At 35.4% G+C, this 19610-nt stretch overlaps 1 protein-coding gene across 1 annotated transcript in view; it reads left to right on the plus strand.

Annotated features, from left to right (window-relative positions):
- The first annotated feature begins 10482 nt into the window (after positions 1–10482).
- Positions 10483–19610, plus strand: part of SLCO1B7 (solute carrier organic anion transporter family member 1B7 (putative)) — a 74295-nt gene continuing 65167 nt past the window's right edge. Inside the window, exons 1-5 of the mRNA XM_025401671.1 lie at positions 10483–10603; positions 14267–14399; positions 16475–16596; positions 17868–18014; positions 18206–18304. Of these exons, the coding sequence (XP_025257456.1) occupies positions 10519–10603; positions 14267–14399; positions 16475–16596; positions 17868–18014; positions 18206–18304 (586 nt within the window). The 5' untranslated portion in view covers positions 10483–10518. The remainder of the gene's footprint in view (positions 10604–14266; positions 14400–16474; positions 16597–17867; positions 18015–18205; positions 18305–19610) is intronic.

Raw genomic sequence — 19610 nt, forward strand, 5'->3', positions numbered from 1 at the left:
TTCACAAGTGCTTCTCGTGGTTTTTGTTGTTGTTGTTGTTGTTAGTTTGTTTATTTTAATTTTTCCTCCCTAGGCAGAAAAGAATGGCTATAGTGGGCTGGAACTGAGTATTTTTCTTTCTCATATGGAAGTCCAGGACTGGTTGAAGTTGGATATTTCCTTTACCTCAGGTCACTTAGACTCAGACAACACCAGAGTTTATGAGATTCCAATTAACTAGTTTCTCCTGAGGGCAAGTCCTATAATCCCTATTAACAACAGAATGCTCTGGCTTATTTCAAAATGCCTTCACACTGATGGAACAAGAGAATTTTTCCCCCAATATTTACTATAAGATCCAGTTTGGGATCTTGGGGAGAACAATCATAAAAAGTGGTGTCCTCGACTGAGGTCCTCGACTGGAATGTTTAGCCCTCAGACTTGTTCACATTGAGACTCCAACAATTCAATTATGGTACAGATTTTTTATTATTTATTTATTTATTTATTTTGCCTTGGCATTGTTTACTTTGTTGTTTCTGTTTATGAGTTTCTGCTCCAGAAAGTCAGCTTATAACTCCCTTATGGGGTTTGTCTCTTCAATCTTGGAGACAGTGTGTTGCCATATGTCGTCACCTCTTTTATGGATCCAGGAAGAGTTGTTGCTTTTCAGTCAGTTTAGTGTTTTTCTTGTTGTTAGGACAAAATGGCACCCTCCAACCTACTTGTCTTCAGAACTGGAAACCAGAAGTCCCAACATATTTTTTTAAATAGCATTCACTTATCTCATGCCTTATTGGTTCTAAACTTTTAATTAAAATTTTATTATAATTTCTTCATTAATACACAAATTATTTAAAAATAAGATTTTCCTTCAAATATGTGGGGATTTTTCTTTAGAAATGTTTTCTAGTAGTGTCTGCCATAGTTGTATTGTGGCAGGTATTATCTGTATGACACCTACTTTTTGAAATTTGTTGGAATTCTTTTTTTCTAACTTTTATTTTAGGTTCAGCGGGTACATGTGCAGGTTTGTTACATCGGTAAATTGTGTGTCATGAGAGTTTGGTGTACAGATTACTTTAATTCTCATGTAATATGCATAGTAACCAATAGGTACTTGATAAGTTCTCACCCTCCCTGTACCTTCCACCCTAAAGTAGGCCTCGGCATCTATGGTTCATTTCTTTGTGTCCATGTGTACTGTTGAGATGTTTTTATGTCCAAATATATCATCAATTTTTGTAATTCTCCCTTGTGTACTTGAGAAAAATGCATGTCTTTTGAATTGTTGGATGTAGAATTTTATATGTGTCTTGTTAATTGTATTATTTAGATCTTCTATGTCTTTGCTAATATTTTGACTAGTGACCTATAATAATTGAGAAAAAGGATACATTGAAATTTCCTCTAATTACAATAATCATATTGATTTTTGTTTAATATTTTGCAGCTGTTAAGTTGAATATTTTATAATCATTTTATCTTTCAGGGTGATTTACGTATATCAATATGTAGACACCTGTATCCATAATGATGTTTCTATAAGTCTATTTGGGCTATTATTTATATGGCTATAAGATTTTCTTTTAATTGTTACATTTCTTATTCCTTTATTATCATCACTTCCTCACAATTTAGAATTACCTCTTATAAAGAGCATATATTTAGGTTTTTTGGAAAATATTCAAATTGAAATATCTCTAGCTTTAAACTAGCAATTTTGTCCCTTTACATTTATTGTATTTTATATAGTCAGATTTTTTTCCACTATCTTGGAATATGATGCCAATTTACTCCCTTCTCACCTGACTTTTAATATTTTCTTACGCTATTTGAATTGATATATCTATTTTTGTAACAAGGCAAACTGTAGCCTATTGCTATGCTCTGAATATTATGCCCTCCCTCCATTCAATTGTAGGGATATTGGCAATTGATTAGGTCATGAAAGCAGATGTCTCATTAATCGGTTTAGAGTCATTATAAGAGAGGCCCCAGAGAGCTCTTTTTCCCCTTCCAACATGTGAGATTACAGTGAGAAGATGACCCTGCCATGATAACAGACTTTTCAGACTCTAAAAGTGTGACAAGTAAATTTCTGTTGTTTATAACATTCCCAGTTTTGTTATATGCTATATTTTGCAATGTTTTCAGTAGAAGTCCCAAACAGACTAAAGCATAAGTTCTCAAGTTCTTTGGTATGCCTTCTTAACTTCTATACTCTCGAATAGTATCTGGATTTTTAATCTAAAGTTTTAAATTTTGGATACTACACCTATTTTCCCTCCTTTTCTATTTTTGGTCTTATTTTTTTTTTAAGACAATAACAAAATTACCAAGTATTTTATTCACCTTGTTTTGCAAATCTCACACAATATCATTTATATTTTATTCTTGTTTTATTTAAGTATTTCTTCCAAAATGGATTTCAGTGTGAATCTTTTCATGCCAAACTTTTGAGACCTTATATGCTTGAGGATATGTTTTTTTTACAGTTGAATGACTATTTGGTTAAATACAAAATTATGGATTTCATGTTCTCTTACTTCAATACTGTAAAAGTATTATTAATCTTTTGTACATCCACACTTGCTGTTAAAAAGTAAAATGTTTTCTTTCCTTAAAGATTTCAACATTTTTTCTTGCCACTGATATTCTTATGTTTTACTAAACTTTCTCCATATATGTATGTGTTCTTACTTATGTCTTTCACTGGGTTTTCAATGGGCACTCTCATCCTGAAGTTTTTATATTTTTGTTGAATATTGGGAAATTAACAATTATTATTTCTTTAAATATTTATCCTCTTTAATTTTTCTCTTTTTAAGGAATTCATTATTAATTTATTGTTAATTTTAATTAAAATCTTTATATACTTTATACTTTCATATATATGTATGTATTTCCAAATTTTTAAAATAAAATTCTGTTTAATTTTCTAACTCATGCTTTCTTGTTTTTATCCATATATTATTTTAAACTATTACATATTTTGCACTTCATGTTTTACACTTGTACTTTTTAAATCTTATTTTGAGTTTATTTCACTTTACTAATATTTTTCCTTATATATTTTGTGTATTTATTATATTTACTTTAAATTCCTGTTGTCTTCTAGAACATCTACTTCTATGATGTCTGCATACCAGTTATTTTCTCTCTCTGTCTCTCTCTTTTGAAGGGCTTTATTTTCCTCAATAATCTTGATATTTTGTCCTGTGTGTTCACATTTACCTAGTTGTGATAGTCACTCTTTATAGTAGTGAGCACAGGGGAGGACTGCCTACCTTTGCACCCTTACGAATCTCAGTTATTGTAAACCCTGGGAGGTCAGAAAGAGGGGAAGAAGATGAACCTGAAGGTGAAGACCAGCTGTCAGTAAACCATATTGCTCTGTGGTTTGCCAAACATTTTTTTAATCCATGACTTCCTCAGTCCCCTGAATGAGAAACTGCTTTGGGGGAGATTATGATCTATTACTGCAGGGATATTGAGGGAATTACCTGTGGAAGAGAAGCCCCAAGGCTAATAAGCTCTACCTTTTTTACTCAGCTACTCTGTTGAGCAGGACTTTGGAGCTTCTCTAACTTTATGCTGGAGGACACATGGAATGGAAGGCTGAACTGTTATCCCAAATCCTTATATTGAGATAAAAAGCAGTGATTACCAGAGGTTGAGCTGGATCATGTAACTGTATTGAAGGCAATAAAAGATAGTATAATAGCTATGAATTTTTCATACAGACTTTATGTAGCCTGATGACTATAGACCTTGGTGATGACCTTTTTGCAGTGAATCTCCAGGAATTGTTTGAGTTTCTCATACTTGAATATCTAAATTTATTGCAAGACCAGGGAAATTTTCCTCAATTGTTCCCTGAAATATGCTTCCAAGACTTTTTGTTTTCTCCCTCAGGAATACCAATTCTTCTTAGGTTTGGCCCTTTGCCATAATCCCATAGATCTTGAAAACTTCATTTATTTTTTTATTCTTCTTTATTTTTGTCTGTTTGGGTGAATTTAAAAGCCCAGTCTTTGAAGTTTGAATTTTTTTCTTCTACTTGTTCTAGTTTATTGTTGAAACTTTTCACTGCATTTTGTAATTTCTAAATTTGTCTTTCATTTCCAAAAGTTCTGACTGGTTTATCTTTAAGATATCTATCACTTTATAAAATGTTTCCTTCATATCCTGAATGGTTGTTTTAATTTCTTAATGTAGGCTTTCACCTTTTTCAGGTGTCTCTTTGAGTAGGTTTATAATCAACCTATTGAATTCTTTATTTTATATTCCAAAGATTTCATCTAGGTTTGGATCAATTGGAATGCTAGTATAATCTTTTGGGGTATTACAGAACCCTATTTTGTCATATTCACAAAATTGTCTTTGTTTGTTTTTCTCTCATTTGGGTAGAGTATTTCTTCTAATTATTCTTTTTTTTTATTTTTTATTTTTTTCGGAGTTTTGCTCTGTCGCCAGGCTAGAGTGCAGTGGCACGATGTCGGCTCACTGCAACCTCCACCTCCTGGGTTCAAGTGATTCTCCTACCTCAGCCCCCGGAGTAGCTGGGATTATAGGTGCTCGCCACCACGCCCAGCTAATTTTTGTATTTTCAGCAGAGGTGGGGCTTCACCATGTTGGCCAGGATGGTTTCAATCTCCTGACCTCATGATCCACATGCCTTGGCTTCCCAAAGTGCTGGGACTACAGGTGTGAGCCACTGTGCCTGGCCTAAATATTCTTATTTATTTTTCATTTGACTAGTTTTTTAAAATTTATTTTCCCCCTCAAGTATGTGACTTTAATGTTTGTAGTTTATTGTAGCTTAATTTGGCTCTTTGTACTTTAATGGGTAAATATTCTGTATGAATTCCTTGGTTATAGAGAGTCTTTGTATGATGGCTTTCTCTGATGCTAGTTGTAGTAGCAATGTGCTCAGTGTGTAAGCAAGTTCATAGTCTCCTATAGAGTTGGAATGACAGAGGTCTCTTGAAGCTTATCTCATTCCACTCTGGTGTGCATGTTTTTGTTTATTTTTCCTAAGTATTTTAGTTACTTGGTTAAATAGTTCAGGCTTCAGTCCAGTGTGGGAGGTGTACATGTTTAAAAACCAGCTGTGGCTAATCTGAAGACTTAATTTACTCCTTTGAATTTGTTGGGCGGGGGTGGGGGGTCTCTCTTTCTTTATATGCCCTGTTATTTTTTCATGGAAAAAAGTCTGCATTTGATAAATCCAACAACTTTTCAGACTTTGTAGTCCAGTTTTCCAGAGGGAGAACTTTTTGCATTCTACATGGCTAGAGAGACTCTGGACTCCTCTCAGGCTTTTCTGGGCATGCCTTCCTCTCTGTGTGCTTCGGCTCATGTGTAATCTTCTATTTGAAAAGGTTTGCTGGTTTCTACTCACCTGGCCCTCTCTGTGGCCAGGTGAGGTGGCTCAAGCCTGTAATCCCAGCACTTCGGGAGGCCAAGGTGGGCAGATCACCTGAGGTCAGGAGCTTGAGAACAGCATGGTCAATATGGTGAAACCCCATCTCTTCTAAAAAAATACAAAAAAAAAAAAAAAAAAATTAACCAGGCATGGTGACAGATGCCTATAGTCCCAGCTACTTGGGAGGCTGAGGCAGGAGAATGGTATGAACCTGGGAGGCAGAGCTTGCAGTGAGCTGAGATCAAGCCACTGCACTCCAGCCTGGGTGACAGAGCAAGACTCCGTCTCAAAACAAAACAAAACAAAATAAAACAAAACAAAACACAAAGCAAAACAAAAAACAAACAAACAAACAAAAAAACCCTCTCTCGTGTCTGTGATACTGTGACCTCTCTAGCATCATAGTAAATTATGCTGGTGTTGCACCTAGTCTTTCTGTGGTAGTGCAGATTCTGATGCACATTTATTGTCTTTGTTTAGAGAGATACCCAACCTACTTCTTCATTTCTATCAGTACTTGAATATAGGCAAGACAGAGGCTAGACCTTTGGTAGTCACCCTAAAGGTAAAAACATTGGACATAGGGAATTTAGATGCTTCCTCCCCACTGCATGACACAGTGTGGGATGGGAGGGTCTCTGGTGAGACAGAATAATGAGAATCATGATGTTTCTTTCCATGTTATATTTATGCTAACTTATTGGTGCAGAAACCTTGTAATTGGTATCTGGAGTTCCCACAAAGGGATTTAGTTTATTTGTTGTTAAACCTGTCTTATGGGAGAATGAGGGTCCTAGGCTTCCTCTTCTGTCATTTGGTTGAAATCACTCCCTTTCACATTTTTCCTTTTTTTTTTTTTTCCCAAAGATTTTGTTTGTTTGTTTTGTTTTGTGTTTAACGTTTATATTAGCTTCGTGAGGACATGTGCAGCTTACTTTCATGGGTAAATTGCATGTTCCTGAGGTTTGATATACAAATGATTTCACTACCCAGGTAGTTAGCACAGTACTCCATAGGTGGTAGCTTTCAACCCTCACTCTCCTCCTAACCTCCAACCTCAAGTAGGCCCTGGTGACTATTGTTTCCCTCTTTGCATCCATGTGTACTTAATGTTTAGCACCACTTGTAAGTGAAGGCATGCAGCATTTGTTTTTCTGTTGCTGCATTAATTTGCTTAGGATAATGACCTCCAGTTCAATCCATGTTGCTGCAAATAACATTGTTTTATTTATTATGGCTACATAGTATTTCATAGTATGTATGTACCATATTTTCTTTATCCAGTCCACCCTTGATGGACATCTAGGTCCTATATATTTGCTATTGTGAATATTGCTATAGTGAACATACAAATACATATATCATTTGAGTAGAATAATTCACATTTCTCTGGGTATATACCCAATCATGGGATTGCTGGGTCAAATGCTAGCTCTGTTTTAAGTTCTTTGAGAAATCTCTAAATCGTATTCCCCAGTGGAAGAACTAATTTACATACTCAACAGCAGTATACAAGTGTTCCCTTTTCTCTACAACCTAATGAACATCCATTTTGTTATGGCATGGGTTAGGAAGGAGTCCCTCCTCCTCAATTTTTGGAATAATTTCAGTAGGATTGGTACCTGCTCTTTTTTATACATCTGATAGAAATTGACTGTGAATCTCTCTGGTCCAGTTTTTATTTTAGATTGTAGGATTTTTATTAATAATTTAATGTTTGCCATGTTATTGGTCTATTAAAGATTTCTCCTGGTTTAATGTTGCGAGGTTGTGTATTTCCAGGAATCCATCCTTTTTTTTGTTTTTGTTTTTGTTTTTTTGTTTTTTGTTTTTTTTTTAGTTTTCTAGTTTGTATGAGAAGAGGTGCTCCTAATAGTCTCTGAGGCTTTTTTGGTTTTCTCTGGTGTTGGTGTCATTTGTAATTTCCTACTGTGTTTATTTGGATCTTCCCTCTTTTTTTTTTTTTTTTTTAATTAATCTAGCTAGTTGTCTATCAGTCTTATTTAATATTTCAGGGCCAGGCGCGGTGGCTCATGCCTGTAATCTCAGCACTTTGGGAGGCCGAGGCAGGCAGATCACAAAGTCAGAAGTTTGAGACCAGCCTGACCAATATGGTGAAACCCCATCTCTACTAAAAATACAAAAACTAGACGGGTGTGGTGGCACACGTCTATACTCCCAGCTACTCAGGAGGCTGAGGCAGGAGAATTGCTTGAACCCAGGAGGCGGAGCTTACAGTGAGCCGAGATCATGCCACTACACTCCAACCTGGGCAACAGAGCAAAACTCCATCTCAAAAAAAAAAAAAAAAGAAAAAAAGATTTCAATTTATTTCTGGTTTAATGTTGGGAGGTTGTATATTTCCAGGAATCCATCTGGTTTTTTTGTTTGTTTGTTTGTTTTGGTTTTCTAGTTTGTGTGAAAAGAGGTGCCCATAATAGTCTCTGAAATGATTACGACTGAACAATTTTCATTACTATTCTCTGACACAAAGACTGTATGTACTTCTGTCTGTGCAAGCTGTCAGAGGTGACTCCTCTCAGATGAGGAAATAGATTATTCACAGTCTTGTAGGCCATTGGAAAGACTTGATATTGCTATAAGGCACATGGGAAGACACTAAGTGGCAGCATGATCTATTTATTTTTAAATTATTTTGAAAGGATTTCTCTAGCTACTGTTTTGAGAAGATTCCATTAGGCAGACTTGAACAGAACTAGAAAGATGTATCAAGAGACTACTGCAGTTATTCAGGCAAGACGTGGTGGTGCAAACCACTGGGAATATAGAAGGTGATAAGAAGGGGTCTCTTAGTCAGTTTAGAAGGGCAGAATAACAAAGATTGGTAACTGAAGAACAGAACTTTATTTCTCACATTTCTGAAGGCTGGGAAGTCTGAGATCAGGGTGCCAGCATAACTGAGTTCTGATGAGGGCCTCTTTCTGCTTTGGAGATGGTTATCTTCTCACTGTGTCCTCATATGGCATAGAGAGAGGGTGAGAATCTCTCATTTCTCTTATTATTAGGGTGCTCTACTCTTGTGACCAAGTACCCCTAAAAGGCCCCATCTCCAATTATCATCACACTGGAGATTTGTGTTTCAACATAAAAATTTGGGGGGGGGGAACACAAACCTGCCATTCAGAAGCAGGTAATATTTTAATAGTAGGGCTAAAGGAATAGCTTAAGGATGTAGATATGAGCTTTAAGAGAAAGGATGAATCAATAAATTTTGTTAAAAGAAAATTGGAAATTAAAACATCTACAACTACTACGTCTCACATTGATACAGTCACTTCTGTTGGTCATAAAATTCCTCTTTGCCTCCACAAAGTTCAATATTTTAGCGGGCTCCTGGAAATGCTACCTTTGCAAATGTACTACCGCGCACCCTCCCAGTTAGCCTATGCTATTCACATGGAAATAAAGAATAGCTCACCATCGTGGCCATCTGAGAACAGTGTCTGGCTTCCTATAAATCAGTTAACGATATTAATTTAGAAATAACAACCCTGATTATACTCCTCTAACAATCGAATGTTGTAACCAAGTTAGAAAATCATGCTTTACTAGTGTAGTGATAATACTGTTACAGGATATTACACCTTTGTCAGATGGGTAGATTGCAAAAATGCACAAGAAAAAAATTTAAAAACCCATCAAAATGTGAGCAAAGAATATGAATAGACACTTCTCAAAAGAAAACATTTATGTGGCCAACAAACAAACAAGCAAGCTCAACATCACTGATCATTAGAGAAATGCACATCAAAACCACAATGAGGTACCATCTCACACCAGTCAGAATGGTGATTATTAAAAAGTCAAGAAACAAGAGATGCTTGTGAGACTGTGGAGAAATGGGAACGCTTTTACACTGTTGATGGGAAAGTAAATTATTTCAATCATTGTGGGAGACAGTATGACAATTCCTCAAGGATCTAGAACCAGAAATACCATTTGACCCAGCAATCCCATTACTGAGTATATACCCAAAGGATTATAAATCATTCTACTGTAAAGACGCATGCATAGGTATGTTTATTACAACACTATTTACAATAGCAAAGTCATGGAACCGAACCAAATGCCCATCAATGTCAGACTGGATAAAGAAAATGTGGTACCTATACACCATGGAATACCACACAGCCATAAAAAGGAATGAGATCATGTCCTTTGCAGGGACATGGATGAAGCAGGAGGCCATCATCCTCAGCAAACTAACACAGGAACAGAAAACCAAACACCGAAATGTTCTCACTTGTAAGTGGGAGCTGCCAGTGAGAACACATGGACACAGTGAGGGGAACAACACATACCAGGGCCTGTTGGGAGTTGGGGGGCGAGGGGAGAGAATTGAGAGGATGAGTCAATAGTTGCAGCAAACCACCATGGAACACATATACCTATGTAACAAACCTGCATTTTCTACACATGTATCCTGGAACTTAAAGTAAAATTAAAAAATAATAATAAATAATAAAAACAAGTAAAGAAAATGTGGCTTATATACACCTTGGAATACTACTCAGTCATCAAAAGGAATGAAATAACGTCTTTGGCAGCAACTTGGATGGAACTGGAGATCATTATTCTAAGAGAAGTAACTCAGGAATGGGAAACTAAATATTGTACATTCTCACTTATAAGAAAGAGCTAAACTATGAGGATGCAATGGAACAACAGCAGTATAATGGACTCTGGGGACTCGGGGGAATTGTTGGAAGGGGAGTGAGGGTGACTACATGTGGGGTACAGTGTACATTGCTTGGGTGACAGGTGCACTAAAATCTCATAAATCACCACTAAAGAACCTCTCCATGTAACCCAAACCACCTATACCCCCAGAAACTCTTGAAAAAAAAAAATCACTAAAAAAAGTTATAGGGCTGACAAGTTCCAATTTGTATAGGAAAAAAGATGAGTATGCTTTTTATGCTAAAAATGTTTTTAAGTAAAGAAAAAAGCTATTTTAATTCCATGTACTTATAAACATTATATAGTTCTTTGATTAATCAATTTTCTCTTTTCTTTCTGCTGTTTTTTAGTTCTTCTCGACAGTCCTGTCATTCAGCTATGTTGCTAAAGCACTAAGTGGAATTTTTATGAAAATATCCACCACTCAAATAGAAAGGAGATTTGAAATATCCTCTTCTCTTGCTGGTTTAATTGATGGAAGCTTCGAAATAGGTAGCTTTTTTTTTTTTCTATTTTAATAACCATATCTGCATATGCTAAAAAAACAAACTGTTTTTAACACTTGGCTCTCAGCCAAGTGTAAATTTGTCCCTCATGAGCAATTTGGCAATATCTGAAGACATTTTTAGTTGCCATAAATAAACTGAGGAAGGGAGGATGCTACTGGTACCTAGGGGTAGAGGCCAGGGATGCTGCTAAACATTGTGTAACGCACAGGACAGACTTACCAACAAAGAACAATCCTTCCCAAAATGTCTATAGTGATGATGTTGAAAAACTCTAATCCTACACAAACTCATTGCAAATTAATGCCTTGTGAAGCTTTACCTCTCTTGTCTCAAGGTATCCCAGTGTGAAGAAAGGCTGAGGGAGGACTATAATTCTTATGGTTTTAGGAGGGAGGGACTGTAAAGGAGCAACCTACACTAGATTCTACTGTTCAATGGGGTACACAATTGAGGGGTTAAAGTCTTTTTTGGGGGAACATTGAAGATATTGCTTTGTTGCTTTCACTTTAATTTGTATTTCTGCAACAATTGAAATTTTTTAATGTATTGCTAGCTCATAGTCTCTGCTACTTTTCCCTCTTCTTTTTACTTTCTAATTATTTAGAAGGACCTCCAAATCGTCTATTATATAAACTGCAAATATTTTATACAATTTTTGTTTCCAACGTAACTGTATTTGCAATATGCTTAATTAAATAATATTTAAAAAGTAATTGTCAAAGGAAGACATCTCTTTAAATCAATTCAAAATATTTGTGATCCCAAGATATTACACTCTACATGTCCTTCACTCTTTCACCTCTCAGGCTCAATGAAATCATCAAGGATTTTAGAATTAGAATGTTATTCGTTTTAAAGTTTAATTCACTGAATGTCTCCTTTTGTTAAGAAATTGATCCTTCATATTTGTTAAACTTTGCAGCTGTTTAACAGCAGTTATTTGAACATCATTATCAGTTTGGTTTCTTTGCTTACCTCTGTTTCTTGAATCTTGTGACTTCAAATCTCATCTTTAGTCTTTCTGGAATATATCTTCACGTATAGATGACCTTCTGTATGCACAGAAGGATGTGTACCACATCCATGGATTCAACCAACTGTGGATGCAAGATATATTCAAAAAATATAAAAATGAAAAAGTAGCAATACAATTGTAAAAATAATACAAATAAAAGCAACACAGAATAACAACTGTTTACATAGTATTTACGTTGTATTAAGTATTAGACATTATCTAGATATGATATAAAGTACACAAGAGGGTATGGATAGGTTATATGCAATATTACACCTTTTTACTTAACGGACTTGAACATCCGCAAATCTTGGTATCTACAGAGCATCCTAGAAGCAATAACCCATGGACATTAAGGGATGACTGTAATTATGTTTTTAGGAAGAATTTAAAATATAGCATATTTTCTAAGCCATTGCCTTTTGGAAAATGTGTGTATTTGACTGTCATATTTAAGTGATAATTTGTCTGGATATGGAATTAAGCATTCAAAATTCCTTTTTCTCAAAACTTTCATCTGAAAGCTTAAGTCTTCCGCTAACACAGGGAATATTTTTTTTTTAGACGAAATCTCGCTCTGTCTCCCAGGCTGGAGTGCAGTGGTGCAATCTCGGCTCACTGCAAGCTCGGCCTCCTGGATTCAGCCATTCTCCTGCCTCAGCTTCCTGAGTAGCTGGGTCTACAGGCGCCCGCCGGCCACACCCGGCTAATTTTTTTTGTTTTGTTTTGTTTTTGTATTTTTAGTAGAGACGTGGTTTCACCGTGGTCTCGACCTCCTGACCTCATCATCCACCCGCCTCGGTGTCCCAATATTTTCTTTCCTTTCTTTTTTTTGTGGGGGGAGGGGGAAAAACAGTTTTTCGCTCTTGCTACCCAGGCTGCAGTGAAATGGCATGATCTCGGCTCACTGCAACCTCGGCCTCCGGGGTTCAAGACATTCTCCTGCTTTAGTCTCCCTGTTTTGTTTCTTTACTACTATTATTAATAACGCAAAGACTAAATATCAATAAAGGCCAAAACGAGCGAAGAAAGCGGCAGCCGTTTTATTTGCAAATATGCACGCACTCTCGCTGGTCCGCGGGAAAGGCGCCAGGGTACTTGGCCCGCTTCTGCCAGCAGCAGACTTTCCTGCACTGGAAAGTGGAGGGCAGTGGGCGGGATAGGGGCGTGACAGGGGCGTCTCCGTAGGCGTGACCGGGTAAGCTTCGATTTCTCCGGATTGACGTCACTTTGCGCATGCTCAGTTGATCTGCATTTTCCCGGGCGCCCTCTGCATTTTCCTGGGCGCGGGTAAGTTGGTGATGAAGAACCCGGAAGCAACAGGGACTGTGCCTTCTTGTTCACCTTCCTCCATCTTGTCCCTTCTCCCTCACCCAAACATCCCAAGTAGCTGGGATTAGCGTGGCTACGTTTGTATTTTTAGTAGAGACAGGGTTTCACCATGTTGTCCAGGGTGGTTTCGAACTCCTGACCTCAGGTTATCCACCCGCCTTGGCCTCCAAAAGTGGGATTTCAGGCATTAGTCATCTCACCCGGTCAGCCAGTTTATTTTCTGTTTTCTATTTTTTTTTTCTATTTTATTCTGTAACATATATGATATAAATAATATCTTTCCTGGCTATTTTTGCTTGTAAATTTTTTTCTTCTAAATTTCTATTTTCCTTATGTTTCATCAATCTTCTCTGATGCCATCTTATATCAAGTTCTAATATGTAAATTTTTAATAGTATTTTAAATTTATAACAATACTTTATCATTCTTTTATTACTTTTAGTCTGCCATTCTGATTTTATGGATGCAACACTACTTTGCACCTCTAAATACGCTAACAGGATTTTTAAAAAAAGTTTTTACTGTTTTTAGTTTAATCTTGTTTAAGTACTTATTCTTATGTTGCTTTATCTGCTGGTCTGTTTTGATGCTCTTCTTTCATACTATTATTTTCCATCAATGTTCAACAATCGTTGTCTGTTAATTGTTATGTATCAGACTACAGATAAATCTGAATTGATCTGCTCTGATTTCTCTTCTTCCAATTTTTAATCTAAATAATTTATACTTAAGATTAAATCTCAAATGACGTCTCCTCCAGGAAATTTTCACAAAGCCCCTAATTTAAGCTGTTTCCGTAACCTAATAGCATTTCTATTCGTCTGTTTTATTTTATTACTAATGTGTTTCTAGAGAACAGGTACCATGGTTTATCCTTTTTTTATATTTCTGTCTCTGAGCACCGTGGTAGGTATATACTATGAATTTAAAGAATGATGGAAATAAATTTTAATAATGCATGAATGATGATCAAAAGATTTCTCAGATTAGGAAGATATTTTTTCCATCCCAATGCAATGCAGTAAACTCCAAACTTTCAATAACAGTTTGCTTCTCTCATATTGCCAAATTACCTAAGTGTTTTGATTGCATATAAAACGTATTCTGCTTATCATTAGTACTATACAAATTTCAATTAGTGTCTTAATGCGGGAGAGTTCATCTTCACAATTAAATTTCATGGTCTTTGAGGGAAGATATGATGTCTTGGGCTTTATTTGCACTCATTCTGGGGCATTCAGTTCTACCAGATACAAAATTGAACTAAGTCATGTCAACATAATTTTGTTCTCTTTCTAGGAAATTTGCTTGTGATTGTATTTGTAAGTTACTTTGGATCTAAACTACACAGACCGAAGTTAATTGGAATTGGTTGTTTCCTTATGGGAACTGGAAGTATTTTGATGGCTTTACCACATTTCTTCATGGGATAGTAAGTGTTAAACAGCACTGAGCCATTCATTATCAGCAACTTATAAATTAGCAGTAGAATTTTATTTTTATCCTTTAAATAGTCAGTTATCTTTTGAGAGTATTCACTAAATATGTCTAGAAATGGAGCATATTTCCTTTGTATGATACTTAATGTATTGCTTTATTCATCATGGCTTTCATAGACTTTGAAATAAGAATAATATTACATAAGGTGTAAAGTTTCAAATGAAACAAATAAGCTATTTATTACTTTTTAGTATAACACGTGTACTTCATGTCTTTGCCTGTAAGATTTTAATAATACTCAGTAAGACTTCACAGCTTCACCCTGTGCATATAGATTTTCCCAACAGCACTTCACCGAAGTTGTTCTTTCTAGGGTAACTGGGTAGCTATGATTAGAGTAAGGTGTTCATAAGAGAAAATTGGAAATAGCAAAAAAATAAGACAGAAGCTTATTTTTTACATAAAAGTTAATGTAGCTAGTCGAAGAATGGTATCTTTTCATCATAGTGCTCTGCGTTGCGTGGCCTTGGCCTCATGGTACAAATTGTGGCAATGTATTTTCTGGCAGCAGGATAGAAGAAGGGAAGAAAAACAAGGAGAAGAATAAAGAATGCACACAGACTGAGGCTTAAGGAGCATTTTCAGAAGCAAAACGTTTCCATTGGCTTCACATTTACCAGAAATTAGTTACATTTTACACATAGATATATAGATGTTGGGGGGAAAAAAGACTTTATTCCAGGACGCAATGTTTCCAGCTAAAAATCCCAACTTGTGTTACTGTGGAAGGAGAGAAATAAAGGATACTGAAAGGCAATGAGCAGTCCCTGTGAGAGACGCCATTTACTTACTCATTGCCATATCCAGCAATCATGCCTTTTGGTCATCATATTAATTCTGTTCTTTTGCTACGTTTGACCCTTATAAGAACTTTCTTCTTAATGGTACTACTCTAGTACTCATCATATTCCATAATCTTGATTCATTTTTCTACCTTTGTGGCCTCTTCATCATGTCCGTCCTTTTCCTCTACTTCTGACACCGTAATTTCAGTGTCCCATAATTCCCTCTAATCTTCTTACTATCTTATTCTTCGTGATTTTTATGGAGAACATGCCTCAGATGTAACCACCACAGCTTCATCGTCCACTTCTCCCCACATTTGAGGACCACATTCTAGGCTGACAGTTCTCTAAATGTGCCATAGTACATCATCTCTTTGCACCTGTTGTTTCTACAGCCTTGAATACTTTTCTTCCTTTGTCTACCAGTGAAACTTCTATCCATCTTCAGTATTCATTTTATCTGTCACTCACATTACGAAATCTTCCTTGATCTACCCACCACCTCCAGGCAAAGCTGATCATCTATTTTGTGTGTGTATGTGACTACTAGGGACCTTGCACATTAAACTTACTGTGTCTTTGATCTTACGCTTTTATCTTAGAGAGTGTGAAATCTCTAAGGTACGAAAACTGAGCTTTAGTTCACTGAAGCTGAACATAATAACCTGGCACACTATATGCTGCCCTCAGAGCTCACAGGGCTCCTTAGTGCTTTTGGATATCAGCATCTGTCCCTAATTCAGCACCATCTCTTTTGTTGTTATTAACTTCTTCCTCATAAAGTTAAAATAGGTTAGAAAGTTTTAATTGACTTTTGAAGAGTCAAGCATTAGTGTGTGTGTGTGTGTCCATGAAAGAAAATCAGACGGACTTACTGTTTGACGATAACTCAAAGGGATAAATAGATATAGTTAACAGATTTGAAAAAACAGGTGAAACAGGATATTTTACATCTTGACCAGAATATAAGCACTCCTAGGATTATAGAAAAGTGATAACCCACTTTATCCATGGTGTGTTGAATTATCTTTCTTAGTGAATGCTCCCATTCCCCCACCCCCATCACATCTTCTGACATACATGCTGGGAAATTGACAAAGAGAAGTATGGTAATTCGAAGACAGTGTCATTAAAGGGGAAATTTTTTCTGCATTTTCGGGAAAGGTGAAAATATTATATTCTGCAGATAAGCAAAATGTTCAATCCAGTGTTACTCTTACAGTTACAGGTATTCTAAAGAAACCAATATTGATCCATCAGAAAATTCAACATCAAACTTACCAAACTGTTTAAGTAATCAAATGCTATCACTCAATAGAACACCAGCTGAGATAGTAGAAAGAGGTAAGAATACTGACAGTTAAAAAGTATAAAATTTATATATTTAATTACTTCTAAAAATGTGATTTTTTTAGCAAAATTGATTTAAGAACAAATAGGAAAAATATTTAACCCTTACATACAGGCAAAATCATACTGTTAATATACACAGTTGACCCATGAACCACGCAGATTATAGCTGCATCCGTTCACTTATATGTGGCTTTCGTTCAACCAAAAAGAATGAGAAACTCGCCCATATGGAGATCTTACTTCTATAGGTAGTTTCCACAGGGCCAACTAGAGAATTTAAGTATGCATGAATTTGGATACGCATGAGTTGTCCTGGAACAAACATCCTACTATATATGTCAAGGGATGACTGTAATATATATGAAGGATATTTATAAGTAGATGAGAAAAGAGAACAAATTTAGTAGGTAACTGGCAACAAACATACACATTTACAATTTAAAAAGCGGGAAGTGGAAGAAATATGTGAGTAATATAACTTTGCTCTTCATAAAAAATGCAAAATATTATAGCATTTGAAGATTTTGTGCCTGTTAAAAAACAAATAATAAATTACAGTTATAACCCAAAAGTTTTATGAAAAGAAATGGAAAAATGGAAAGGAGGAAATATAAAACTTCACATTTTATATACTTCTGGAAGTGTGTAAATTTGTAACTTTTTCGGGAGATTAATTTTCAATATATATTAAAGAACAAAAATATACTTACCTACTTTCTTGATAAATCTTAAGAAAATAATCAGGAATGTGCACAAGGACTTATTTATAATTATAGCCATGACATCTGTGTTTAACAGAATAAAAAAATGGAAATATTTTGAAACTAAAAAAGAAGAGATTGTTTAAACAAATTAGGAAACTTATTCAACACACTGCTATACAGTTATTAACATTTTCACATGGAAGAAATCTTAACAACATGGGGAAATTGTGATAATATAGTGATAATTATGTATGCAGCTTAAAAAAACCTAGATATTTAATTATATATTGTACACAATGAATATTACGCATATTTTGTGCACCAGAAATGTAGAAGAGCTAGAGTAACATTTGAAATGATCTTCTGTGTTTAATGTGATTGTAAATATTTTTTGCATGTTTTCTTTGTGCCCTTCCTTATTTTCAAACTTTGCAAAGTGAATATGAATCACTTGTAATTAGGAAAAAAAATAGAATAGCAAAGGGTTTAAAGTAGTTAAATTTCTAATAGGAATGTTAAAAATAATGTTTAAAATAAAACACTCTCTTGTCTCGATAGGTTGTGTGAAGGAATCTGGGTCACACATGTGGATCTATGTCTTCCTGGGTAATGTGCTTCGTGGCATAGGAGAATCCCCCATAGTACCATTGGGGATTTCTTACATTGATGATTTTGCAAAAGAAGGACATTCTTCCTTGTACATAGGTAATAAACAGAAAATATTAAATTGCATGGTTAATCCCTAGGTCTACCTTTGAAATAATAGTGTCATTAATTTTATTCTTTATTAGAAAAATATTTGGAGAAATGTATTGTGTAATATTACTTTTTAAAACATGTTGAATAAAGACCAAGTGTTTGTGGTATCTGATTAAATTGTTTTGTAATACCTGCAGGTACTGTGAATGCAATGGGAATGATTGGTCTAGTTTTTGGCTTTATGCTGGGATCTCTGTTTGCTAAAATGTATGTGGATATCGGATATGTGGATCTGAGTAAGTACAATCGGAACAAGGTACCATGATAGTGCCTTTTAAGTGCAGGACACCATTCTTCCAAATAATTAAATTTACTTTTTCAGTAGTGCTTTGCTTGCTATTTCCCAAAAGTTACAAGTAGGAAATAAATGCATTAATAATCAGAATAGAAATGAAATTCAGCTCCTTTTTATACTTTGCTTATAAAACTACATGTAAAAAGAGATTTTTAACAAACTTATTTTAGGTTACTTAAAATGTCCCTCTCCAAAAAGTGACTACCAAGTCCAGTACATTTTATTTTTCAGTTGATGGTGACTTGGTTGATGTGTAGGGCTCCGAGTTTGCTTTGCTAACATCTTGTGGCTGCTTCATTGGCTTATGGCGGGGGTGGTTTAAGAGACACCACAGTGCATTTTGGTTATGGTCATTTTTCCTGGTGTTTGCTGAGGACTTGGCACATGGCAACATTTAATGAGTGCTTGTAGAACAAATGAATGAACGATAGGACATGTAAATAAAATTTATGACTTTTCTCTTCACTCCCTTCACTCTCTTTCTCCTCTCATAGAAGAATGACAGGCCATGTTATAACATCTGCCTCAACTTCATGCCCTCCTTCCTACAGATGTACCTGTACTATATCAACATTTATCTTGTTTTACCCATACTTATGAAAAAGTATTTATCTTTAGCTAATATTAATTGATCCAACTGGGGTTTAGATTTCATCTTTCTGCCTCTTCTTCATCTGTACCCTCTCTTTTCCTCAGCAAACCCTCTCAAGTCTCTCCCATCTATTTACATATATACATTTTTTATATCCCCAAATGACTTTCCAGTTGATTAACTGTTTCTCAATTCATCTTCAAAGCCAAGTACCTAGAAAAACATCATCTAAGTGCCTCATCATCTCATCTCCCATGTACTTCTCATCTAATATAATCTGCCTCTACCACTAATGAAACACAAAAAAGTTCTATGTAATTTACTAATTGTAATGGATATCTTTCTATAATTTGTTTAAATATGTATTTCTACTATTTATTCATTTTTTTCTTAGATTTTTTTGAAAAATAGCTACCTAAAACCCTGTCAAATGCTGGTCTCATCATCTTATTTCCAAACCCACTTTGTTCCCTATATTCCCTCTCTTGCTGAGTATCTGTACCTTAATTCAATGACTGACTGAATTTCTGTGCCCTGTAATCCCACACTCTCCTTTATTTAAAATTGGAAAAACTTTTCTCTCTTTTATTTTCATAGTTCTTAAAGTCTCTTTCAACATGTGGCTTTTCTCCCATAACTCTTACTTAATCATTTT

The sequence above is a fragment of the Theropithecus gelada genome, chromosome 11 (assembly GCF_003255815.1).
Source record: "Theropithecus gelada isolate Dixy chromosome 11, Tgel_1.0, whole genome shotgun sequence".
In the NCBI taxonomy this organism is placed as follows: domain Eukaryota; kingdom Metazoa; phylum Chordata; class Mammalia; order Primates; family Cercopithecidae; genus Theropithecus; species Theropithecus gelada.